Below are 26,890 nucleotides of genomic sequence, written 5' to 3'. Positions count from 1 at the left end.
GCTCTCCCCCTGTGTGTGTTTCAGAGAAGACCCCAGAGACCACACATCTGGGCTCCGTCTCTGTGGGTCTCCCCTAGGGACAAACTAGGTCAAGGGGGTGTGCCGGGGGCTCCACAAGTGCCAGGGGGGCCCGGGGCTGAAGCTGCAGAGAATGTCCTCAACCAGCGACCAAAGAAGATGATGGACAAGCACACACCCTTGGGGCAGGCTCCCCATCATCTTCCGGAGGTTCCCTGTGAGACTGTGGGTACCCAAGCTGGAGCCCACAATTTTTTTTTTTTTTTGACCGCGCAATGCACAATGCGGGATCTTAGATCCCCGACCAGAGACGGAACCGGTGTCCCCTGCAGTGGAAGCATGGAGACCTAACCACTGGACCCCCAGGGAAGTCCAAGGGGCCCACTCTTCAATGCACTCTGGTTGCTTCCTTCCATCCCCTGGCTCATCCCCACTGTCTGCTGGTGCCCTCTGGGATCACCTTCCAAATCAACTCTTTGCATTGGAATCCCTGCCTCAGCGTCTGCTTCGGGGGAAAGACATCTAGGAGAGAGGACAGAGCCCCTAGGTGGGAGCTGGAGTCCCAGCATCTGCCTGCCAGGGTGTATGGGGGCAGGGCCTGGGAGGTGCCGGATGGAGGTCACTGCACACGGCAGCCCCTGGGCCATTGGCTCTCCTCTCCACCGTGGCTGACTGGGGGCTTCGGGGTCCGCCTGCACCTGCCCTGGCATCCCCCCTTGGCGTCTGGTTCCCCCACCTTGGCTTCTGTCTTCCCCTGTCTGTGTTGGGTGGCTCCCTCTGAGTCAGGCCAGGGTCTATGAAGCAAACACAAGGCCAGGGAGACAGAAGTTTCCTTCCTGCAGCCGCCTCTGGCAGGTGGCCACATGAGAGGTAGTCCCCACGGGCTGCCCTTATCTGCTCGGCCTTGGCATGGGGGCCAAGGTCTGACCCATTCTGGTGATAGGGAGAGCCCAAGGGAGGCCTCCGAGCTCCCTATCTGGAAGGAGCGGAAGGTGAATGAAGTGTAACCTGGGCCCAGGGTGGGTGGGGCTGCTTGCCGGGGGCTCCCAGCGACCCTCAGCCCCTCCATGGTTGGTGGGGACAGACCCAGGCACGGGACATAAGGGAGGGGCCCGGGGCGGAGGAGCGAGGCTGTGTGTACCCGTCACACCTGGGGTCTCTGTGCACTGTCAGACCCCAGCGAGCTGGTGTTGGCCCCTCCACCCTACCGTCCCTGTGTCACTCCACCCCTAACTGCCCGCTCTGCTATCGGGTTGTTAATATGAATTAACAACAGTTGCTAAGGATGACAGTGAAAGGGTGTGTCCCAGCCAGAGCTGGCCTGGACCCAAGAGGGCACTGGGGAGACTGAGGGGTCTGAGGCTGGGGCTTGGGGGCGCGAATAGAGGTTCGGAGGGCCGGTGCCCAGGCCCAGCCACGTCTCCCTCTTGTCCCTGGGCCTGGGACCTCCTGCAGCAGAGGCCGCTTGGGGAGCTCACGGGAGGTCTCTGGCTCGCTCAGCCCTCTGGCCTTGGTCACTTTGGGAAGTGGGTGAAGGGGACACCCCGGGAGGCTCATCTGAGAGGGTGGAGCGAAAGGTGAGAGGGACAAGTGAGGTGGATCATTAACCAGCTGGGAGCCCTGGGAGGTGCAGGGCTCAGCCCCATTGGTCCCCAACTCAATCGGGTGACACTGTCCCGGGTGGGGAAGCTGCCTCGTAGGCCGTCCCCAGTTTTAGTATACGTAAGGCCGCAGTGAGCTCTGTGTATTGCCAGGAGCCAGCCTTTGGCTGTCCCCAAGTCCTGGCCTCACTTACCCTCTGACCCCTTCCCAGTGCCAGGATGGTGGAGGTCGGCCTGAAGGGCTGGCTGCTCTGGGCCCTTCTGAAGTTGGTGAGTCCCAGGCCCTGTGTCCACCCCAGGCAGGGGGCCGCTTGGCAACAGTGAGAGAGGGCCTGGGGAGGGGGCAGTTTCTAAACAGATGAGGGATCCCAGGCTCCCCAGAGGAGGGGTGCAGGTCGAGGGTCCTGAGCTGCTCAAGCCTTCAGGTCGCGGTGTTAGATGGACACAAGCGTTGAGCAGGGGGTAGCTGGACTGGCTGTGACTGAGTGCCTCCCACTCCTGGTCCGCTGTGGGTGTCCTGGCCTAAGATGGTTGGTGGAAGGTTAGGGAAGGAGCCAGTCCCGGGGTGCTGATGGCATGGGTTCAAGGTGGGAATCACCTGATGAGGATTTAGCATCTAGGTTTGGGAGGAGGTCTTGCCTCTCAAGTTTCTTGCTCATTTGCACGTCTGGGAAGGTGGGTGAAGGCTTTCAGCGCCCAGCAGGTAAGGGCAGGGGAAGCTCTGCTCAGAATCTCCAAGAGGGGCCCTGGCTGCAGCTTGGGCACGGTGGCAGCTGCCAGCAACGGCAGTGGTGCCCCAGGTGCACAGGACCTGCATCCACACGGCCCCTTGGAGCAGCCCTCCACCTGTCCAGGGGTCATTGTTTCTCAGCAGGACCACACAGTGGCTTCCAGGGGTCTCCTGGGTGACCCCGTTCTCCCTACTCTCCCCTTACCCTCCGGAGTGACCTTGCTAAAGACAGATGTGCCTGGTCACCTCTCTCTTCAGTGACCCTGTCGCTCAGGGTGGAGGCCTGGCTGTTCCCATCTGCTCACCACCCTCAGACACCACTGGGAGCCCCATGTGCTGCTTTGGCACCCCACCTTCTCCGGCGCTCCCCTGGGATCCCCAGCACCCTGGACCTGCCTGGCGTCCACCCCTCACCCGCCCTGCTCTGCTTCCTTCTCCACGCCTGTCCTGGCTGCCCGCTGCCCCATCAGCTACCTAGAGGTGCTGGCCGGCGCTGGGGCTCGGTGTGACGCTGCCCTGTTCCACAGGTCCAGAGCGAGCTGTACACGCCCATACACAAGCCCGGATACTGCGCCTTCTACGACGAGTGCGGGAAGAACCCGGAACTGTCTGGAAGCCTGGCGTCACTGACCAACGTGTCCTGCCTGGACAACACGCCTGCCCGCCACGTCACGGGGGACCACCTGGCCCTCCTGCAGAGCATCTGTCCCCGCCTCTACACCGGCCGCAACACCACCTACGCCTGCTGCTCCCCTAAACAGCTGGTGGCCCTGGACCTGAGCCTGGGGGTCACCAAGGCCCTCCTCACCCGTTGCCCTGCCTGCTCTGACAACTTCGTGAGCCTGCATTGTCACAACACCTGCAGCTCCAACCAGAGCCTCTTCATCAACGTGACCCGAGTGGCCGGGCAGGGGGGCAGCCAGCCCTGGGCGGTGGTGGCCTATGAGGCCTACTACCAGCGCAGCTTCGCCGAGCGGACCTACAACTCCTGCAGCCGGGTGCGCATCCCTGCGGCTGCCACGCTGGCGGTGGGCACCATGTGCGGTGTCTACGGCTCTGCCCTCTGCAATGCCCAGCGCTGGCTCGATTTCCAGGGGGACACGGGGAACGGCCTGGCACCCCTGGACATCACCTTTCACCTGTGGGAGCCTAGCCAGGCCGAGGGGAGCGTGATGCAACTTCTGAATGGTGAGGTCGTGCCCTGCAACCAGTCCCAGGGCAACGGCACGTCGGCCTGCTCCTGTCAGGACTGCGCTGCTTCCTGCCCCGTCATCGCCCGGCCCCAGGCCCTGGACCCCACCTTCTACCTGGGCCGGATGGTAGGGAGCCAGGCCCTCATCCTCATCCTCTGCTCTCTCTTCGCCTTGCTCACCGCCTTCCTCCTGTGGTCCCGCCTGGCCAAGCGGTGCCAGCGCAAGACGCCCGACCCCAAGGCGAGCATCAGCCTTGCCCACCGGCTCAGCCTCTCCACCCACACCGCCCTCAGCCAGTGCTTCCAGTGCTGGGGCACGTGGGTGGCCTCGTGGCCAGTGACGGTCCTGGTGGTGTCCACTGCTGTGGTGGTGCTTATGGCAGGGGGCCTGGCTTTTATAGAACTGACCACAGACCCCGTGGAGCTGTGGTCAGCCCCCAGCAGCCGAGCCCGAAGTGAGAAGGCATTCCACGACAAGCATTTTGGCCTCTTCTTCCGAACCAACCAGGTGTTCTTGACGGCACCTAGCCGGCCCCGCTACAGGTATGACTCCCTGCTGCTGGGGCCCAAGAACTTCAGTGGGATCCTGTCCTCTGACCTGCTGCTGGAGGTGCTGGAGCTGCAGGAGAGGCTGCGGCGCCTGCAGGTGTGGTCGCCAGAGGAGCAGCGAAATGTCTCTCTGCGGGACACCTGCTACGCCCCCCTCAACCCGCACAACGCCAGTCTCTCCGACTGCTGCGTCAACAGCCTCCTGCAGTATTTCCAGAACAACCGCACACGCTTGCTGCTCACGGCCAACCAGACGCTGTCGGGGCAGACCTCCCAGGTGGACTGGAAGGACCACTTTCTCTACTGCGCCAAGTGAGTCCTCGCGGGCGTGGCTTCTGGGGTCGGCGTGGGCCCCCTGGCAACCAGGCCAGGTACACAGCCCAAACTGAGGGGCCCCGTGTGGCTCTGGGTCTCGGTCGCAGGGGTGGTGACATGCCATTTCTCTCCGTGCTCCCTCTCGGGCCCGCACGCCCTAAGTGGGGTGCGTGTTCACTGTAGCTGCTTTGCACCTGACCATCAGAACCTCCACGCGGTCTTTCTGCAGCGCTCCTGACATAGGGCTCATCCTTGCATGTTCTTGGTCTAAGGGTCGCAGAGGAATCTGAGGGCCCTGCTCATGGGTGTGCTTCGTTATTTTCCTTTTTGCTTTTGTGCTGGGCCTGGATGCAGGCCAGCAGGGCCATGGGTAGCCTGTGAGGTGCCCTGGGCCAGGGCAGGGGCCGGGGCTGGTTTTAGGTCCTGCTCGCCTGGGCCGGGTACCCTTGTGCAGGCTGCAGCTACACCCCCTCACGCTGTTTGGGGTTTTGTCCCTGGCTGTGTCCACTTTGCCATGGTGCAAACAGGAGGCCAGTGAAGGCGTTGGGCCTTGGGACCAAGAGCGAAGGTCTCAGAGCTACCAAGCCTGGAGGGGAGCAGGTAGGTGGGCAGGCAGCCGCTGAGGCTCTCTGGGGTTGGAATGGGCAGTGGCCCTCAAAAGCCTGGTCTCAGGGTCCCTTCACACTCTGACAAAAGACCGAGGACTCCAGAGAGCTTGCGTTTGGATAGAGGTTATATCTACTGACATTTACCACGTGAGAAAGTAAAACTGAGAAATGACAAAATATTTCTTAATTCTTTAAAAAATAACAATAATAGGCCCATTACATGCTGCCACAAATAACATATTTTTATGAAAAATAATGGTATTTTCTGTACCAAAAATGTCAGGAGTGATAAGAGTAGCATTGTTTTGCATCTTTGCAAATCTCTTTAGGGTCTTGCTTAGCAGAAGATGCTGGATCCCGGCATCTGGTTCTGCGTTTGGCCTGTTGGTTGAAGCTCAGCGAGAATGCTTGGCCACACACTCGTGTAGCCAGAGGAGGGAGGAGTGTTGTAATAGCCTTTCCACAGAATTGTGGATTTTCTCTGATACGTCACCAAAGCTCAGCAAGTGATCTTTATTTTCTTTTTTGCGTTGGGTCTTAGTTGCGGCATGCGGGCTTCTCTCTAGTTGAGGCACGTGGGCTTAGTTGTCCCTTGGCACGCGGGATCTTAGTTCTCTGACCAGGGATTGAACCCGCGTCCCCTGCATTGGAAGGAGGATTCTTAACCACTGGACCACCAGGGAAGTCCCCAAGTGATCTTTTCTTAAATGTTAGCTGCAGTATGGAAACTAGAGCCATGTCAGTGAACTGTCTGTACTCCACAGACTCGAGATCGAATAAGGGTAAAAATGGCAAACAGCATCTTAGTGTTATTATGGAAATAGTTTTGACCTTGCAGACCCCTGAAAGGGTCTCCAGGGCTCCCGAGGCCCTCAGGCCACCCCGAGAACCTCTGGATTGGACGGGGGAGCCAGGGCTCCCACCCTTCAGGTGAGCCAATTTGGGCTGCTTCCCAGAGTCTGTGCTTCAGCCCCAGGGCTGGCGCTCAGAACAGGCAGGTCAGGGAGGAAGCTCTGACCCCAGGTTTCCAGTCCTCGAGTTGGCTTTACTTTGATTTTGGATGCTCACAACAATTCTTGGGTGGCCCGATTATCCCCATTTCAGAGACATGGAAACTGAGGCTCAGAGGGGTGTGGTGAGCTGCTCAAGGTCACATAGCAACCAGCACTCCCAGCCAGCTGGTGACTGACGGACGCACTGGCTCACAATGAGCGCTTCGTCCACGCACGTGTGATGTGTTCACAGAAAGGGCTCAGTGGAGGGCATGGAGACCTGCCCAAGGTTGCAGGGCTGGCACGCTGTCCAAGGAAAGAAGGAGTTCCCACCTCTGGGCCTGGAGGGTTCTGGGCTGGCGGGAGGAGGAGGCTGAGGGCAGCGTGAGGCCTGCGTGGCTCTGTTGGTGGTTAGGACCCTGGGGGGCTTGTGTGCCAGACTCCGGCCCCCACCCCAGGGGAGCGTGTGTGATGCTCACCCACCCGCCGCATCTGGGAGGACATGATGGCGGAGCCGGGAGGGTGAGGCTGGGATGAGGGGAGAGAGTTGAGGCCCCGCTCAGGGAGCTCCAGTTCACTCTGGATTGGGCTCAGAAATGTTCTGACCACAGGGTCAGGCGATGGTGCTGGGGGTCCGGGGTGGGGCACCTGGGCCACAGAGATGGGAGTGGGATCAGGAAAGGTGCGTTCCTCTCCCTCCAGCGCCCCCCTCACCTACAAAGATGGCACGGCCCTGGCCCTGAGCTGCATGGCTGACTACGGGGCACCCATCTTCCCTTTTCTCGCCATGGGGGGCTACAAAGGTAAGCTGGGTGGCCCCCGGGAGGACAATGAGGGGACATACGGGGCAGGAGTCAAGGGCAGAAGGATGGGAGTGGCAAAGGGCTTCCTCTGCCACCCCCTTCATCTTCTCCCAGCCCTGCTCAGATTCTCTGGTTCTGTGCCTGGGCCCATAGGCTTTGCCTTTGGCTGAGAGAGGGAAGTGGGGTGTAGTCATTCGACAATGACTTGAATGAGGAGGGGAGGGGGAGGGGAAACGGGTGAGGCGGGGGTCAGGGAGGAAAGCAGAGGTGCGGTTGGAGGGTAGCTGAGCATTTCTCCTTCCAGGGAAGGACTATTCTGAGGCCGAGGCCCTGGTCATGACCTTCTCCCTCAACAATTACCCTCCTGGGGACCCCCGGCTGGCCCAGGCTAAGCTCTGGGAGGGGGCCTTCTTGGAGGAGATGCGAGCCTTCCAGCGTCGGACGGCTGGTGTGTTCCAGGTCACATTCATGGCAGAGGTAGGCGCTGCAGGATCCCCTGGCTTTGGGGAGGACAGTTCAAGTGGCTCTGGGTGGGGTCTTGTGTCCCCATCGTGTCCTCGCTCCTCCTGAGTGACCTTTAGCTAGCGTCTGCCTGCCCAGGAGGATGGGGTGGTGCGACAACTATTCTCGCAGCCTTGCCGGGGCTCACAGTGGCTCACGCACACGGTGCCCGCTGGCCGAGCCCTTGGGTCAGTGGGGCTGGTCGGGTGTGCGTCCACAGCGCTCCCTGGAGGATGAGATCAACAGCACAACAGCCGAGGACCTGCCCATCTTCGCTGTCAGCTACCTTGTCATCTTCCTGTACATCTCCCTGGCCCTGGGCAGCTACTCCAGCTGGCGCCGAGTCCTGGTGAGAAGTGAGGGGAGCAGCGAGGGTGGGGATGGCCCATCAGGGTGCTTAGAACCTTTCCAACCTGCTTTCCAGAGCACTTCAAAACAGCAGAGTGGACACATCCAGAGTGGCTCCCCCAAAGGGTGATGCTTCTTGAAGTGTTCTGTTTCTAAAGGCCATGCGAGTTTTCATTCTGCTCCCTGACAGTACCCCACCCCCAACCTGTGCAAATGCAAAGCTAATATTTACATTGTCTTACAATGCACGCTTGAGGTAGAAGTGGCAGGCTCACAGGGCCTGCCCTCGGGAGGACGGCTTTGCAGAGTGGCCAAAACACAGAAGCATGGAGCAAGCCTGCCCTCTGCCCTCCTCTAACTCAGGTTGGGGGCACATCTGGCAGCCCTGCAGCCAGGAGGCTAAGCCTGATCCCATTGCAGGTGGACTCCAAGGCCACGCTGGGCCTGGGCGGGGTGGCTGTGGTGCTGGGAGCAGTCCTGGCTTCCATGGGCTTCTTCTCCTACCTGGGCGTCCCCTCCTCACTGGTGATCCTGCAAGTGGTGCCCTTCCTGGTGCTTGCCGTGGGGGCCGACAACATCTTCATCTTCGTTCTCGAGTACCAGGTAAGGGGGCAGGAGTTCTGCATACCCCCAGCTGCCCCTACATGCCCAGGTGCAGCCCTGTATGGGTTTGCTGGGCTTCCTATGGCCTCTTCCTAAGCACTGATGTCCATGTGTACAATTCCTGTAGAAAACAGTGCTTTGCGTTTATTTATCTTTTACATAAATGTATTCATACCATTTGTGTCACCTGAACTTGCTCTCTGTCAGCCCCACATACTCTCTGGTAAGCGTGTCACATAGCACGTATGTTATTGAGCCCAAGCTCATACTGCTCGCTGAAAGACAAGCCAATAAATCGAGAGACGAGGTGTTGAGGCAAGGAATAGTGACTTTATTAGGAAAGCCAGCAGACTGAGAAGGTGGTGGACTAGTGTCCCAAAGAACCATCTTACCCGAGTTAGAATTCAGGCTTCTTTTATACTAAAATGGGAGGGGGTGTGGCTTGTTGTTACAAACTTTTTGGTGCTGAGAATCCTTTGTTCTTACAGCTGTCCATGTAGGTCTGGTCACAATGTTCCTATAAACCTCCAACAAGACAAATGTTAGACTCTGCTCTGCAACTTTTTTCTCTCTATGTGAATGGAAAAGAGTTATACCTTTAAAGGTCAAAGCCTTGAGAATGGGCCATCATATATATTTCAGGCCATAGGCAACATTCTTTAACAAAAGATCCAGAGCCAGCCTGACTAAGCACAGGCAACAGAGCACAAAGGTTAGAGATCCAATATGGGGTCAGGTTTGTTCTTCCTGTTCCACATACAGCCACCTCTGTCTTTGTGCTACTAGGTCGCATTCCATGGAAGGACAAGTCAGGGTCCATTTAGCCTCTCCTGTTAGTGAACATTTAGGGTTCCACGATGGGTCAGAGCAAGGATGACATGGGCATCCCCAGACATGTCAAGCATTTCTCTGGGCCAGACCCCGAGACGTGAAAGATGTGGCCGAGCACAGTGTTGGCAGGGTCTGCTCGCACTGGGGAGGGTGGAGCCATTTCCTCAGGCCTGGCTGGGTCTCCAGGCGACGGCCGTGCCTGGGGGAGCGGGTGGCACGTGCCAGCTCCCTGCTGGCCTGCGAGGGACAGAGCCCTTGGCCGGATCTTGACCGTGTCCCTGCGGTCCCCACACAGAGACTGCCACGGAGGCCTGAGGAGGGACGGGAGGCCCACATCGGCCGAGCCCTGGGCAGAGTGGCCCCCAGCATGCTGCTCTGCAGCCTCTCCGAGGCCATCTGCTTCTTCCTAGGTGAGCCGGGGCAGCCCCTCCCCACCAGGTACTGGGAGTTCTTGGAGGCTGGCAGCCTCCTTTCCCTTTGTACCGTCTGAGCGGGTGCCGGGCCCTGAGATTCACCCCTGGTCTGCTCCTCCACCAGGAGCTCTGACCCCCATGCCAGCTGTGCGGACCTTTGCCCTGACCTCCGGCTTTGCGGTGCTTCTTGACTTCCTGCTGCAGATGTCAGCCTTCGTGGCCCTGCTCTCCCTTGACAGCAGGAGGCAGGAGGTAGGGGAGGTGGAGAGAGCAAGGGACCCCCATCTTGGCTCGGGCTGGGGTGGCTTTACTTTGTAGAAGTAAAGGCTCAGAGTGTGGCGCTGAGCGCAGCAACAGAGTGCTGGAATGTTTGGGCCACGTAGTCCCCAGTGTCCCAAAGCAACCTCATTTTGGTAATTTGGGGGAATATGATCAAACCTCCTAAAGTACACGAGGTCATGACATAAAATATAAATGAGAGACTGACAGGGAGGGAGTTCCTGTTTCCCTGATGGTGCAAAATTCAAAGGTGTTTTGTCAAGGTAGAAATTAGAGATAAAGGCAACGCACAGTGGCATGTCCCCACTGGGCGGTGCTGGCACGGACCACCTGCGGAAGGTGGCTCTCCCACCCCATGGGAGGGAGGTGGTCCCCGGGGTCTGTTTTGGGGCCACCTTGAGCGCCTGCCTCCTTCCAGGCCTCCCGGCTGGACGTCTGCTGCTGCAAGAGAGCCCGGGACCTGCCCCCGCCTAGCCAGGACGAGGGGCCACTGCTCCGATGCTTCCGCAAGTTCTACGTCCCGTTCCTGCTGCACCGCTTCACCCGTGTGGTCGTGGTGAGTGGGGACGGAGGGGAAGCTGGGGGGCCTCGCACCACCCGGGGACAGGGGTCCTGGCAGTGCCCGGGGCGGCAGGCTCTGCTCAACCTGGACCCTCGCCTCGCCCGTCATCTTTGGAGGGGTGTCGAGCTTGCCCAGGTCCAGGAGCTGAAGCAAGAGGGAGGCTGAGATTCAAGTCTGCCCAACTCCAGGATGTTCCCCATGAGACCCCGCCCAGACCCAGCCTGGGGAACTGCTGGGCAGGAGGCCTTCACACGGTGCTTCCCTCCCCAGCTGCTGCTCTTCCTGGCCATGTTTGGAGCAAGTCTGTATTTCATGTGCTACATCAAAGTGGGGCTGGACCAGGAGCTGGCCCTGCCCAAGGTGAGCGGGCCCTGGGGCCACCGGTGGGCGCCCTCCCTCCCTTGCCCTCGGCCCCCAGGGACGTGGGGAGGCTCAGCAGCACACAGCTGGTGGGGCAGCATGCAGCAGGGCCGTGGTAGGAGTGCAGGACCGCTCATCACGTGGAGCTGGGAAGAGAAGCCACGTCATGTGTGGAAAGCGCAGGAGCTCAGCGCCAGCCCCAGGCCACGAGAGGGAGATGACCAGGCACCTGAGAGGCTGGACATGGGAGCCAATCGAGATGATTGTCGGGGCAGGATTGCTGAGCACCTGCTTTCTGCTGGGCACTCCACATCCTCAGGCCTGGGCTCCGCAGCAGCCCATGTCACCGTACCGTCCTCTGAAAGACAGTGAGGGTCGGGAGCTCTGTGGAAGGAAAGACCTCTGTGGCTTGAGGGTCCTGGGCAGAGGAGAGATCGAGGGGCATCTGAGCATGAGTGGGATTTGCAGAGGAAGGCAGCAAGGGTGACAGCACGGACCCGTGGGAGGCTGGGGCGCATCCAGGTGCGTTTCCTGGGTGTGGGAGTAATGGGGTGTGGGGAGGAGTGGCGGTAGAGCCCGAGAGCAGGAGGCCGGGGCTCGGGCGTGGGGAAGGGTGCTGACTGCCAGGCTGGGGCCAGCAAGCACACATCGGAGAGGCTCGTCTGGATGTGCAACCAGAGGTGGTGTGGGCTGGTGGCTGGGGGAAAGCAGGTCTGCGTGCCCGCGCTCTGGGGGAGAGAGAGCATCATGAGGGCTCGGACATCCAGGGCCACCCTGGGCAGGGTGATGGGAGTCCGGGTGCTGGCAGGAGCCCTGGGATGAGTAGTCTGGGTAGCCATCTGCAGGTGGTGCTGGCCTTGGAAACAAGATGAGGTAGGAGGAGAGCCAACAGCCAGGATGGCACCTTCGAGCCACCATAGGGAGGAAGAGGAGGCAGCAAAGCCAGCAAGGGTCCAGAATGACCCTGCCACCCATGGTGGCCCTGGGGGCTGCTCACAGGGCTGAAGAGAAGAGGGTCCCCAGTGCCCCCAGGATGGGCATCAGGGGCCTGGTGGGCCGAGCCAACGAGCGAGAAGGAAGGTGGTGATGGGCTGCAAGACCCAGCTGAGGTTTTGTTTATGCCCTTTGTTTATTTTTCTTTGGGGGAGATTTGTTTGTTTCTTATGATGTTATAAAACTTATTTCTTTCCATTTTTTTTCTGGTAAAATATATGTAACATGAAATTTGCCTTTTTTTTTTGCGGTACGCGTGTCTCACTGTTGTGGCCTCTCCCATTGTGGAGCACAGGCTCCGGACGTGCAGGCTCAGCGGCCATGGCTCACGGGCCCGGCCGCTCCGCGGCATGTGGGATCTTCCCGGACCGGGGCACGAACCCATGTCCCCTGCATCGGCAGGCGGACTCTCAACCACTGCACCACCAGGGAAGCCCCATTTTAACCATTTTTAAGTGGCATTAAGTACGTTCTCATCGTTGTGCCACACTCACCACCATCCGTCTCCATGGCTCTTTCATCCTGCAAAACTGAGCCTCTGTCCCTATTAAACACGGACTCCCCATCCCCTCCCCCCAGCCCCTGGCACCCACCATCCTACCCTCCATCTCTGAAGTTGACTAATCTAGGTACCTCATGTAAGTGGAATCATACGTTATTTGTCCTTTTGTGATGGGCTTAGTTCACTTAGCATAATGTCCTCAAGGTTCAGCTATGCTGTAACATGTGTTAGAATTTTCTTCCTTTTTCAGGCTGAAGAATATTCCTACGTATACGAATGCATATACATCACAGTTTCCTTAACCATTTTTCTGTTGATGGATATGGGTTGCTTCCGTGTTTTAGCTATTGTGAAATAATGCTGCTATGAACATGGGTTTACAAGTATCTCTTTGAGACCCTGCTGTCAATTATTTTGGGTATATACCCAGAAGTGGAATTGCTAAATCATATGGCAATTCTAGTTTTTAATTTTCTGAGGAAGCTCCATACTGTTTTCCACAGCAGCAGCTGTACCATTTTACATTCCTACCAACAACGCACAGGGTTCCAATTTCTCCACATCCTCACCGACACTTGTTTTCTGGGTTTTTTTGGTTTGTTTGTTTCTTTTTTGATAATAGCCATCCTAATGGGTGTGAGGTGGTATCTCATTGTGGTTTTGATTTGCATTTCCCTAACAATTAGTGATGTTAAGCATGTACTTACTGGCCATTTGTATAGCTCCTTTGGAGAAATGTCTATTTTTGAATTGGGTTGGATTTTGTTGTTGAGTTTTAAGAGTTCTCTAGATATCCTGGATAATTAATCCCTTATCAGATATGTGATTTGTGAATATTTCCTTCATTTCTGTTGGTTGCTTTTTTACTCTATTGGTAGTGTACTTTGATGCACCAAAGGTTTTAATTTTCATAAAGTCTAATTTGTCTATTTTTCTGTCCGTTAACTGTGCCTTTAGTGTCATATTCAAGAATAAATCTTTGCCAGGAGTTCCCTAATGGTCTAGTGGTTAGGACTCTGGGCTTTTGCTGCCAGGGCCCGGGTTCAGTCCCTGGTTGGGGAACTGAGATCCCACAAGCCTTGTGGTGTGGCCAAAAAGAACAACAACAACAACAAAAAACAATAAATCATTGCCAAATCCAATGTACTGAAGTTTTCCCCCTATGTTTTATTCTAAGAGTTTTGTAGTTTTAACTCATAAATTTAGATCCACTTTGGGTTGATTTTTATTTGTATTTATGTATATTTTTGAAGGTCCAACTTCATTCTTTTGCATGTAGATATCCAGTTTCCCCAGCACCATTTGTTGGTGGGAATGGTCTTGGCTCCCCTGTCAAAAATCATTTGACCACATATGTGAGGGTTTAATTCTAGGCTTTCTGTTCTATTCCATTGGTCTATGTGTTTATCTTTGTGCCAGTACCACACTGTTTTGATTATTGTATCTTTGTGGTAAATTTTGAAATCAGGAAATACGAGTCATTCAACTTTGTTCTTCTTTGCCAAGATTATTTAATTATTTGGGGTCCCTTGAGATTCCAGTATGAATTTTAGGATGGATTTTTGTATTTATGCAAAAAATCATTGGGATTTTGATAGGGATTTCATTGAATCTATAGATTGCTTTGGGTACTATTGACATCTTAACAATATTAAATCTTCCAGCTCATGAATATTGGATGTCTTTCAATTTCTGTCTTCTTTAATTTCTTTCGGCAATGTTTTGTAGTTTTCAGTGTATAAGTCTTTCACCTCCTCGGTGAAGTTAATTCCTAAGTATTTTATGGTGCTATAGTAAATGGAATTGTTTTCTTAATTTCCTTTTTGGATTACTCATTGCTCATGTATAGAAATACAGCTGATTTTTGTGTGTTAATTTTGTAACCTACAACTTTGCTGAATTTATTAGTTCTAGCGGTTTTTTTTGGTGGATCTTTAGAGTTTTATATATGTATATAAGATCATGTATTTTATGAACAGAGATAATTTTACTTGCTTTCCAGTTTAGATGCCTTTAATTTCTTTTCCTTGCCTAACTGCTCTGACTACAACTTCCAGTATTATGTTGAATAGAAGTGGTGAAAGCAGGCATCCTTATCTTGTTCTCAATCTTACAGGAAATTCTTTCAGTCTTTCACCACTGAGTATGATATTAGCTGTGGGATTTTCATATCTATGGCTTTTATCATGTTGAGGAACTTTGCTGTATTCCTGCTTTTCTGAGTTTTTTTTTTCATAAAAGGATGTGGAATTCTTTTTTTTTTTTTGGCCATGCTGCACGGCTTGCAGGATCTTAGTTCCCCAACCAGGGGTCGAACCTGGGCCACAGCAGTGAAAGCGCTGAGTCCTAACCGCTGGACTGCCAGGGAATTCCTAGGACGTGGGATTTTGTCAAAAGTTTTTCTGCATCAGTTGAGATGATCATGTGATTTTCTCTTCATTCTATTAATGTGGTGTATTACATTGACTGATTTTCATGTGTTGAACCACTCTTGGATTCTGAGATAAATCCCATTTGGTCACAGTGTATAACCCTTTTAAAATATTGTTGAACTCAATTTGCTAGTATTTTGTTGAGGATTTTTTTCATCAATATTCATAAGGGATATTTGTCTGTAGTCTTTCTTTTCATGTAGTGTCTTTGTCTGGCTTTGGTATTAGGGCAATTCTGGCCTTATAGAATGAGCTAAAAGTGTTTCCTCCTCTTCAATTATTTGGAAGAGTTTGAGGAGTATTGGTGTTAATTCTTCTTAAAATGTTTGATAGAATTCACCAGTGAAGTCATCAGGTACAGGGCTTTTCTATGTTGAGTTGATTTTTGAAAATGGATTCAATCTCCTTACTAGTTATGGGTCTATTCAGATTTTCTATTTCTTCTTTTAATAGTGTTGGTAGGCTCTGTGTTTCTCGGAATTTGTCCATTTCATCTAGGTTATCCAATTTGTTTGCATACAATTGGTCATAGTACTTACTTAAAATTCCTTTTATTTCTGTAGAATCAGTAGTTGTGTCCCCACTTTCAATTCAGATTTAGTAATTTGAGTCTTTTCTTTTTTTCTTAGTCAACATAAGTAAATCTTTGTTGATTTTGTTAAACTTTTTGAAGAACCAATTCTTGGTTTCATTGATTTTCTATATTGTTTTCCTATTCTTTATTTTATTTATCTCTGCTCCAATCTTTATTATTTCTTTTGTCTTGGCAGCTTTGTGTTTAGTTAGTTTTTTTTTTTCTGGTTCTGTAAGTTGTATAGTTAGGATGATGACTTGAGATCTTTCTTCTTTTTTATTGTGAACATTTATAGCTGTAAATTTCCTCCTTAGCACTGCTTTCACTGCATCCCATAAGTGTTGGCATGTTATATTTTCATTTTCATTCATCTGTAAATTTCTAATTTCCTTTCTGATTTGTTCTTTGACCCACTGGTTGTTTAAGAGTGATGTATAATTTCTACAAGTTTGTGAATTTTTCAGTTTTCCTTCTGTTATTGATTTCTAACTTCATGTAGTCGTGGTCTGAGAATATACATAATATGATAACTATCTTTTTAAATGTTGAGACCTAATATGTGGCCAAACACATGGTTTATCCTGGAGAATGTTCCATGTGTATTTGAGAGGAATATGTATTTTGTTGTTGGGCAGAGCTTCTGTATATGTCTGTTAGATTTAGTTGGTTTATTGTGTTGTTCGAGTCCTCTATTTCCTTAATTATCTTTTGTCTGTGTGTCCTACCATTATTGACACTGGAGTATTGAACTCTCCTACTATTATTGTAGAACTTTCTATTTCTCCCTTCATTTCTATCAAGTTTTGCTTCATAGATTTTGACGGTCATTCATTAGGTGTGTAACTGTTTATACACACTTACTCTTGCTTTGTTGAATCTTTTATTAATATATAATGTTCTTCTTTGTCTTTTGTAACCTTTTTATTTAAAGTCTATTTTACCTGGTAGTAGGATAGCCACCTCTCTTTTGCCTACTGTTTGCATGGAATATCTTTTTTCTATACTTTCACTTTCAACCTGTGGGCAACTTTGGATATCAAGTGAGTCTCTTATAGACATCATATTTTTCTTATCCATTCTATTAACCTCTGACTTCTTTTTGGAGAGAGTGGTCTATTTACATGTAAAGTAATTACTGATAAGGAAAGACTTACTTATGTCGTTGAGCTATTTGTTTTCTATATACCTTATAGCTCTTTTGTCTCTCATTTCCTGCACTACTATCTTCTTTTTGTTTAGTTGATAGTGAAATGCTTAAATTCTTTCCCATTTCCTTTTGTGTATATTCCATGGCTATTTTCTTTGTGGTTACCAGGGAGATTACATTAAATATCCTAAAATTTGTTGAATTTATCCTAGTTTAACATGAATTACATAGAAAAAATCTGTTCCTATAAGTTCCTTTCCATTTCCTTTCAGTCATTGCTATCACAAAATTACATCTTTATGTACTGTGTATCCAAAAGCTCAGACTAATAATTTTTTATGTATTAGTCTCTTAAGTTATGTAGAAATAAAAAAATGGAGTTACAAACCAAAGTTACAATCAAACTAGCTTTTATAATTTTCGATGTATTTACCTTTACCAGTGATCTTCATTTCTTTATATGGCTTTGAGTTATACCCTAGCATCCTTTCATTTCAACTTGAAGGACTCCTTTTAGCGCTTCTTGCAGCACAGGTCTTGTGGCAACAAACTCCTTCTGCACTTGTTTATCTGGTAATGCCTTAATTTTCCCCTCATTTCTGAAGCACAGTTTTGCCAGAAGTAGGATTCTTGGTTGACAGTTTTTTCTCCTTAAGTACTTTGAGTATACAAACCCACCACCTTCTGGCTTTCAAGTTTTCTAATAAGAACTGTGCATATAATCTTATTTGGGATCCTTTGTATATGATAAGCTTCTTCTCTTTTGTTGCTTTCAAAATTCACTTTTTGTCTTTATCTTTCAACAGTTGAATTGTAATGTGCCTTGGTGTGGGTCTCTTTGAGTTTATCCTACTTGGAGTTTGTTAAGCTTCTTGGATGTTTATATTCATATCTTTCATCAGATTTATGAAATTTTGGCTGTTATTTCTTCAAATAATCTTTCTTCCTCTTTCTTTCTCTCTCTTCTCTTTCTGGGATTCCCATGATGTGTATGTTGGTCTACTTGATGATGTCCCACAGGTTCATTTTTTTAATTCTTTTTTCTTTCTCTTCTTCACTTGATAATTTCAATTGTCCTATCTTCATGTTTGGTAATTCTTCTTCTGACTGCTCAAATATGCTTTTGAATCCCTATGGTGAATTGTTTATTTAATTATTGTACTTTTCAGCCCCAGAATTTCTTTTTGGTTCTCTTTTATGTTTTCTCTTTATTGAGCATTCCATTTTGGTCATACATTGTTTTCTTGACTTTGTCCATATGTTATTTTAGCTCTTTGAGCATCTCTAAGATAGTTGTTTTAAAGTCTCTGTCTAATAAATCCATTGTCTGGTCTTTCTTAGGGATGGTGTCTGTTGATTAATTTTTGTTCCCAGGTATGGGCCATATCTTTCTGAGTCTTTGTATGTTTTATGATTTTCATTGTTGTTGTTGTTGAAAAATGGTCATTTGAGAGTTCACAGTAACTCTAGATATCAGATTCTCTTCCTTCCCCAGGGTTTGCTTATTTATTTATTTATTTTTATAAATTTATTTATTTGTTTTTATTTTTGGCTGTGTTGGGTCTTTGTTGCTGTGCATGGGCTTTCTCTAGTTGCAGTGAGCGGGGGCTACTCTTCATTGCGGTGCGCAGGCTTCTCATTGTCATGGCTGCTCTTGTTGCAGAACACGGGCTCTAGGCGCATGGGCTTTAGTAGTTGTGGCACGTGGGCTCAGTAGTTGTGGCTCGCGGGCTCTAGAGTGCAGGCTCAGTAGTTGTGGCACAAGGGCTTAGTTGCTCCGCGGTATGTGGGATCCTCCTGGGCCAGGGGTCAAACCCATATCCCCTGCATTGGCAGGCGGATTCTCCACCACTGCGCCATCAGGGAAGCCCTATTTATTTATTTTTAAAAACTTAATTGTTACTGATGTCTCTGTCCTGGAGATCAGCCTGAGATGTAAATTTAAAGTCTTTACAGATCTTTTCTGAGCCTTCACCTTTCCCTGGGCATGTGCAGTGACTGTTTAAATTCCCCTGTATTTGTGGTTGATTTTGAGTGTCATGTTCCTTAAAGGTCTGGCTCTCAAAAGGAGAAAAAGGGAGATATGAAGGGGAAAAACAATAAATCAAGCACTTGCTCTTTAAATATCTTGGAAGTAACTTCAGCTTGAGGTGAAGGTTTTAATGGTGCCTGACTCTGTGTCTGCTCTATGCATATCAGAAGCAGCAATGAGTGATCAGAACACATATCCTTGATATTTAAGAGATGGGCCTTATAGCCTACCCTGGATCCTGCAAGCTGTGTGCAAACTGTTCGTGGAATGCATGCATGGCTGCCTGCTTCAGGCTGGGAGGATAAAGGATGAGTAGCCAGTACCATGCTAAGAACCATCCAAGCCTTTCTCTGGAAGCTTCAAGCCCTCAGTCGACCCCAGAATTCCAAAATAGTTACATCAGACAGATTCTGCCAGTGCAGTTGGAGTCTTGGTGGGGAGGTGGAATTCTGGTTCTTCCTATTCCAACATCATCCCTGATGTCACTTTGAGGTTTTACGTTATAGGAGAAGGGAACAGGCCATGCAGATGCCTGGCACATGGCCTTGAGGGTGTGCACAAGGGTGTTTACATGTGCGTGTCCATGCAGTCTGTGGTCACAGGCCAGCTTGTTAGACTGTGGCTGTACCAAACTGGGGATGATAAGAAGGGGTAAAATTATGTGTATATGTTTGTGTGTGTGTCAGAGAGTGTGTTCATACAGACTGGCATATGATGCTCTGTGCATGTACCTCCATGAGTGTGTTCTGTGCATGTACCTGTAATTATATACCTGGATGTGTGTACCTTGGAGTGTGTACCTCTATGGGCACACCTCTGACCATGTACATCTGTAATGGAACCGTACGTGTGACTCTGTGAGCACGTATCTCTGTACCCCTGTGAGCATGCACCTCTGTGTGTGTACCTCTTGAGCATTTGCTGGAGCGAGGCTCTTGGGGTGTGTCTGGCCCTGGCCTCACTGACTGTCCTCTGTTCCAGGACTCGTACCTGCTTGACTATTTCCTCTTTCTGAACCGCTACTTTGAGGTGGGGGTCCCAGTCTACTTTGTAACCACTGGGGGCTACAACTTCTCCAGTAAGGCAGGTTTGAACGCCATCTGCTCCAGCGCAGGCTGCAACAACTTCTCCTTAACCCAGAAGATCCAGTACGCCACCGAGTTCCCTGATGAGTGAGTGCCCCAGCCCACCCCTGTCTGTCCCCCTACCCTGCTCTGCTGCCCACCTGCTGCCATGTGCCTGGGGAGGCCCAGAGTGAAGGCTGGACCATAGGAAGGACCCGCCACAGCCTGCCTGTGTGGTCCTGTCCCCTGAGCTCCTCTCCCCGACCCTCAGGTCTTACCTGGCCATCCCTGCCTCCTCCTGGGTGGACGACTTCATTGACTGGCTGTCTTCATCTTCCTGCTGCCGCCTTTATGTCTCTGGCCCCAATAAAGATGAGTTCTGCCCCTCGACTGTCAGTGAGTATGGGGCCTCTGGGGGCTCAGGGCCCACTACATCTTGGGGAAACTGAGGCTAGAAAAAGGAGAGGACTGGTGGAGGATCTCTCAGCCCCTCCCACTCTTCGGCAGGGTCAGTCGGGGCGGGAGGGTCCCGTCTTGGAGCACAGGTGTGGGGGACTGCACCCGTCTGTGTGGACGCCCAGCTGGCCCACCAGGCAGTCACCCCCTCACGCCCCTGCTGAGTTGTGTCCACACCCGCCGGGCAGGCTGCTGCTCACATGCCGAGGGAGTTGAGTGAGAACAGCACGTGGCGCTACCCCGGAGCAGCTGTGCTTGTAGGTGGAGTGGGGAGGCCCCGTGGTGGCTGCTTCTCTGCCCCAAACTTCTCTGCCTCACTTGCTCATAGGTACCAGCCGTTTCCATAACTGAGAGGGGAACTCCTCCCATAGTTAGAGACAAATGCAAATCTCTCCAGAAGTACCCATGCCTGTTGCGGCAGTGGCAATGCATGGTGATCATGATGGGAAAGGACCACAAGGCGGGCAGAGGGGGTGCTGCCTGGCCTTGGGGGTGCCGCCACCTGGAGCCCCTGCTGTCTTTGCAGACTCCTTGGCCTGCTTGAAGACCTGCATGAGACCCACAGCAGGGTCTGTCCGGCCATCAGTGGAACAGTTCCACAAGTATCTTCCCTGGTTCCTGAACGATGAGCCCAACATCAAATGTCCCAAAGGGTAGGCGGGGTGGCGGGTCCACCAGGGAGGACAGCTGTGTGCGCGCCCAAGGCGGGGGCACAGAGGGGCAGGAGGCAGTGTGGGTTCTCTGGGAATGGCCATAGGCCAGGAACATGGAGGGGGCCCGATCCTTGGCTAACCTGCTCTGGTCTTCTCCCTGCAGCGGCCTGGCAGCGTACAGCACCTCTGTGAATTTGGGCCCAGATGGCAAGATCTTAGGTAAGCACGGCCTCAACTGGAGGGAAGACCAGAGCCAGCTGCTCCAGGGGCCCCACGAGTCCCAGGGAACCTTCTCTCCTTCCTCCTTTATGGGGGACTTCTAACTGCCCTGGCCCTATCTTCAGAGGTCACATTACCCAGCTCCACATCCTCAGACTTTACCCCATTTCTGCCCTGCTTCCTTCTCCCCACCCCCAAATCCAAGGTCAGTGTGACGTTCATGGACTTTTCAGTGGCTGATGCCACACTCGGGAGCCACCCACATCCTTTTCTCTCAGGCACAAGTCACACCCAGATGTGGGCAGTGGGCAGCTGGTTAAATGAATGACTATTGTACTTACCCAGTGGGTGCCCTGATGCACAGCTCTGTTAAGTCAGCTGTTTCCATTTTTCTGTCTCCCTTTATGGTCCTTTCCTATAGGAATATGTACACTGGAAAAGTAATTAAATGAATTTTAAGAATCCAATGCATGTTTTGAAACCATACAGAGCAGCGTTTGGGTTCATCTGGGAGATCTCTTCTTTTTTTTTTCTTAATTTAATTTTTGGCTGCGTTGGGTCTTCGTTGCTGCACACAGGCTTTCTCTAGTTGTGGTGAGAGGGGGCTACTCTTCCTTGCGGTGCTTGGGCTTCTCATTGCAGTGGCTTCTTTTGTTGTGGAGCACAGGCTCTAGGCACGCGGGCTTCAGTAGCTGTGGTGCATGGACTCAGTAGTTGTGGCTCACAGGCTCTAGAGTGCAGGCTCAGTAGTTGTGGCGCACGGGCTTAGCTGCTCTGTGGCATGTGGGATCTTCCTGGACCAGGGCTCTAACCTGTGTCCTCTGCATTGGCAGACGGATTCCTAACCACTGTGCCACCAGGAAGTCCTGGGAGATCTCTGTAAGCTCTATCCATCAGAGGCAGGGCTGGGACTTGAGTCTTGCACAGCAGTAGGACCAGCTGCAGAGTTTGCAGGACTGGGGCCAAACCAGCATGCAGGGCCCTTTGCTCAGAATGTATTAAGAATTCCCAAACGGTGGTGGCAGAGTCCTGAACCCAGCCGGGTGCTATCCCTTGGGGGTTCTGAGGGCTCCTGGCACAGGCTCTGACCTTTGCAGCCTCGCGGTTCATGGCCTACCACAAGCCACTGAAGAACTCTCAGGATTACACGGAGGCTCTGCGGGCAGCTCGGGCGCTGGCAGCCAACATCACCGCCGACCTGCGGAAGGTGCCGGGCACCGACCCAAACTTCGAGGTCTTCCCTTACACGTGAGTCCCTGGGCACTGGGATGCAGGGAGGTGGGCCCGAGTGAGGGTGCTGGGCTGGTGAGGGCGGCTGCTGGGTGGGGATGGGCTCCAGCAGGGAGGCTCGGGCTGCACCTGGGCCCGGGCCCCCCGAGACCCTCCCCTAGCTGCATGCTCATCCTGAAGTGGGCGTGGGATGCCATGGAGCGGTGACTGTGCTCTGCGACCCGCAGGATCACCAACGTGTTCTATGAGCAGTACCTGACCGTGATCCCTGAGGGGCTCTTCATGCTCACCATCTGCCTGCTGCCCACCTTCGCTGTCTGCTGCTTCCTGCTGGGCATGGACATCTGCTCCGGCCTCCTCAACCTGTTCTCCATCATCATGATCCTGGTGGACACTGTGGGCTTCATGACCCTGTGGGATATCAGCTACAATGCTGTGTCCCTCATCAACCTGGTCACGGTAGCCTGCTGGCTGAAGGGGCGGGGCTCCAGGGCAGGAGGGGTGCTGGCCTCATAGGATGACCCCAGCCCTTTCTAGAGTCTAGGTGCTGCCCGCTGGTCTGGGTGGGGACCCCTGCCCCCGCCCTTTTGTGGCTGAAGCCCCCTCTCTCCCCACAGGCGGTGGGCATCTCTGTGGAGTTCGTGTCCCACATCACCCGCTCCTTTGCCATCAGCACCGAGCCCACGCGGCTTGAGAGGGCCAAGGAGGCCACCATCTTCATGGGCAGTGCGGTGAGTGGATGGGCTGCCTCACGTAGTCCTCGGCCGGCTGCCCCGTGCCCAGCCTGACGCCCACCTGTGACCCCCAGGTGTTCGCAGGAGTGGCCATGACCAACCTGCCCGGCATCCTCGTCCTGGGCCTGGCCAAGGCGCAGCTCATCCAGACCTTCTTCTTCCGTCTCAACCTCCTCATCACTGCGCTGGGCCTGCTGCATGGCCTGGTCTTCCTGCCGGTCATCCTCAGCTACCTGGGTGAGTGCCCAGGCTCCTCTGACACTGCCAGGCCCCTCCCTCATGACTCCAGGCCACAGGCAAAATGCCACGAACACACACAGCCCTGCTTACCCGGGGCAGTCACTGCCCAAATTGCGAGCACACAATTCCTCCTGGTTTGGAAAAACTGCGGTTTTTCACTTAACATGTGAAAACATCTTTTTTGTGTGTCAGATGTGTGTTTCCAACACTTTCAGTGGCCGTAGGGTTCTGTGCTGAGTGCTGTTGAACTTTTGATCATGACCTTCAGCAAGAAATATATTTTCACACTGAGAGGTGATGTGTATAGGCACGGACACGGACAGGCAGAGTAGAACAAGCATTTGACAAAATAACACTGCCGGAGAAGCCTCGGATATTTTCTGTTCTAGTCTATCATTGATTTTTTAAAAAATGCTGGTGTTATCTGCGAAACTGATTTCATGACTCATTCATGGGTGACTACTTGCAGTCGAAAAACATATCCTCTCCTATGGATCAGCCACAATCCATTTAACCAGTTAACCTTTGACCTCATCCTCCAATATTTTCTGGAGAAAGTCCAATATGTGAATGTTGATTATTCATGCCAATGGTTAACGCCCCCCAGCAAGTTTTACCACTTAAACTCCTACCAGCAACACGTGCATTTCCGTTTCCTCATTGTTGAGCACAGTCATTTACACACCCCGTCCCCACAAAGAGATTTTTTTTTTTGGTTGCACTGGGCGGCTTGCGGGACCTTTGTTCCCGACCAGAGATTGAACCCGTGCTCTTGGCAGTGAAAACACGGAGTCCTGACCGCTGGACCACCAGGGAATTCCACCGCCCCACCCCCGCAGAGATTTAAACTGGGCCCGCAGGACGAAGCGTCCCCCCTCTTACGGTGGGCAAGCTGAGAGCAGTTCAATGCTGCACCATTCCCTGACACCCGGAATAATAATAATGGTAATTTTAGAGAAAACATTTACAGAAAGGTGTGTTTGTGCTCTAATATATGTGCACTAATCGTCTTATCACCTCTGGAGGTAGGTGATGTTTTCATCCCCATTTCACCGATGAGGAAACTGAGACTCCCACCCCAGTCACAGAGCTGGTCACACGCAGTGTATCTGGAGGCCACACAGCTCCAACACCCCTACCCAAGGCACCAGCATCTTGTAGAAACTTCCTGACCCCCTTTGGAAGAAGAGAGTGTATTGGGGATGGTGGGTGGCGAGGAGGACAGCCCCAGGGGCCACCCAGTTGGGGAGCTACAGGTCCCACAGGTCGGGGCACCCCTTGGAGATTCCGAATGGCCGGGAGTGAGGAAGGAGCTCGCAGGTCCTGCCCCCTCAGGGGATCTTGACAGAGAGGCGAGTGGCAGGCGCAGAGGCCCCTGGGCCCCTCCCTGACCTGAGTCTGACAACAGAGTGAGGACCGGCTTCTCTCGGCAAGGAGCGCTTGCACAGGGTGTCCAGGAAGAGAGGGGGGGGCAGTCACAGGCCATGGGCGTCTGGGGGCTTCCCCTGCAAGATCCCCAGATGGCAGGGGTCTGCACTGGAAGGCAGGTGGGCCAGGGGCTGGGCGCGGATGGCGGCTGAAACGGCTACTGGCATTTAGGCGTAGGGTGGGACGAGGGCTGCGGCGAGGGGCAGTGGTGGAGGTGGAGGGCTTCGGGCTTAGCTCTCGCTCTCGGGAACTTCCTTTTTAGGCCACGGCAAACGCCTGCGCCCCACATCCAGCATGCCGCTTCCCTGACCGTGGTCCTCTGTACCTATCTCTCTGCAGGGCCTGATGTCAACCGAGCTCTGGTGGAGCTGCAGAAGCAGGAGGGGGAGGTGACTGCGGTCAAGGCGGCCTCCTGCTCAAAGTGCCCTGCCCCGACGAGCACGGCCAACAGTGTCTATGTCAACTATGGCTTTGAACATCCTGCCAAGAGCGAGGGTGGCCTGGGTAGCTCTCGGTCTCACAATAAGCAGAAGCTCTGATGGAGCCAGAGCCCCTGTCCAAGCTCACCGGCCCTGACCTGAGGGGCCACGAGGGCTCCTCTGTGGGGGTCCCTTGACCCATCCTCCCCCTCAGGGCCTGGGAGAGGCTGTCCCCACAGGAGTGCCCACAACAGGTCACCCTTTGGCCATGAGGTCTCACCCACAGGGACACACGATCATAATGGAGGTGGCACGCGATGGTGTGGGTGTGATCCGGTCCTGATCCACCTCTTGAATTTGACATGTGTCCTCCTCATGCAAGTTTTAAAACTTTAGTTCTGTGTATGTAAACATATAATATTATTGCACATTTAAAAGTTTTTCTTAATTGATATTATACTTGACCTATCCTTTTGCAATGAGGTTTTTTTTTTGCACGCAACATACATTTTTTTGATTTATTCACGTTGATACGTGGAGATCTAGTCCAATCATTTGAACTGCGACACAGCATTCCATTGTGTGAACGAACACGGTGTTTTTATCCATTCTCCAGCTAGTGGGCAATCACATTGTCCCCAGTTATTTTTCTGCTATAAGTCCACAGTTGCTTTTGTGGAATTCAGAGCTCCCAAAGCTCTGAAAACCTACTGTGTTTGTCTCTTTTTCTCCTGTAAGTTTGGGACAAACTCATTTGGTGGCAAAAACCAATCAGACAAGATGTATCTATTTATACTCTATAAATAGGATACTTACACTGTTCAACCAACTTGTTGTGAATAGTCGTATATTTCAGCACATTAATGAGTTTGATTTCATGTTGCTGCCCCAGATCCTCCTGGGGTCTAGTATCTAATGTACTGTAAGCATCAAATTACCTTTCTAAAAAATGTTCTAAATTCTGAAATTCAGCTTACCTAAGGGATTTCAGGTATGGAACCATGGACCTGTGTGACGAGCACGTGCTTACACGTCTCCTGTCTATGTGTGGGGAGCTACCATCGCTGTAGCGCTGAACGGCATACAGGCAAACGCCTCCCGGAGAGGTTGCCTTATTCACACCAGCAGTGGATGAGGCTGCCTCTCTCCCTGCACCAATACCAACAAAACGCTCCACTTACTTTTGGGAGGCAGGGGGGTAGGATTATGGATGATTATCCCTTTTTTAAAAACACCTTTTTAAAAGAAGACTTTTAAATTTTAGAATAGTTTTACAGAAAAATTACAAAGATAGTACAGAGAGTTTCTGTATGCCCCCCACCCAGTTTACCCTGCTAACACATTAGTATGATACACTTGTCAGTGTACAATTAATGCACCAGTACTGATAATTACTACTAACTAAAGTCCATACTTTGTTTAGATTTCCATAGCTTTTACCTAGTGTCCATTTTCTGTGCCAGGATCCCATCCAGGACACCACATAATACTCAGATGTTATGTCTACTTAGGCTCCTCTGGGCTGTGACAGTTTGTCAGACTCTCCTTTTCTTCGGTTTTGATGACCTGGACAGTTGAAGACCAGTCAGGCTTTTTTTTTTTTTTTTTGCAGTACGCGGGCCTCTCACTGTTGTGGCCTCTCCCGTTGCGGAGCGCAGGCTCCAGACGCACAGGCTCAGTGGCCATGGCCCACGGGCCCAGCCGCTCCGCGGCATGTGGGATCTTCCCGACCAGGGCACGAACCCGTGTCCCCTGCATCAGCAGGTGGACTCTCAACCACTGCGCCACCAGGGAAGCCCCAAGACTGGGTTTCTTATATTTCAATCAAAACAACATATTGCAATGCAGTGAATGCAGCAGATGTGAGAATCTTGCTGTCTTCAATTAAGCTAGATAGTAAAGAGATTTGCAAAATTTAAAAGGATGCTATGTTTCTCACAAACTTTTACTGCTTTGAAGAACATTTCTTCATAAAAATATGTTAATATGTAATGTGTTTTTTATGGTTATTAGAATGCATAAAGAAATATTTAAAAATTTTCTGTTTTAATTTCCAATATGG

The 26,890-nt window shown here is 52.0% G+C and overlaps 1 protein-coding gene across 1 annotated transcript; it reads left to right on the top strand.

Annotated features, from left to right (window-relative positions):
- Positions 1–1,629: 1,629 nt before the first annotated feature.
- NPC1L1 (NPC1 like intracellular cholesterol transporter 1) lies at positions 1,630–26,430 on the top strand. The gene is made up of 19 exons (XM_081243693.1): positions 1,630–1,889; positions 2,877–4,402; positions 6,708–6,808; positions 7,113–7,285; positions 7,530–7,658; positions 8,078–8,260; positions 9,387–9,501; positions 9,629–9,756; positions 10,202–10,339; positions 10,616–10,705; positions 19,367–19,557; positions 19,721–19,845; positions 20,432–20,558; positions 20,722–20,777; positions 21,875–22,025; positions 22,235–22,466; positions 22,625–22,738; positions 22,816–22,978; positions 24,749–26,430. The coding sequence occupies exons 1-19, from the start codon at positions 1,839–1,841 to the stop codon at positions 24,946–24,948; spliced, it is 3,993 nt and encodes a 1,330-aa protein (XP_081099819.1). The 5' UTR covers positions 1,630–1,838; the 3' UTR covers positions 24,949–26,430.
- Positions 26,431–26,890: the final 460 nt, after the last annotated feature.

Source organism: Mesoplodon bidens (genome assembly GCF_964165515.1).
Source record: "Mesoplodon bidens genome assembly, chromosome: 9".
In the NCBI taxonomy this organism is placed as follows: domain Eukaryota; kingdom Metazoa; phylum Chordata; class Mammalia; order Artiodactyla; family Ziphiidae; genus Mesoplodon; species Mesoplodon bidens.
This window is presented reverse-complemented; position numbering and strand designations above follow the sequence as displayed.

Coding starts and splice junctions, on each gene's coding strand:
- NPC1L1 (XM_081243693.1), top strand. CDS start 1,839: ATGGTGGAGGTCGGCCTGAAGGGCTGGCTGCTCTGGGCCCTTCTGAAG. Junction 1,890..2,876: donor TCTGGGCCCTTCTGAAGTTG/GTGAGTCCCAGG, acceptor CCTGTTCCACAG/GTCCAGAGCGAGCTGTACAC. Junction 19,558..19,720: donor GCCACCGAGTTCCCTGATGA/GTGAGTGCCCCA, acceptor CCCGACCCTCAG/GTCTTACCTGGCCATCCCTG.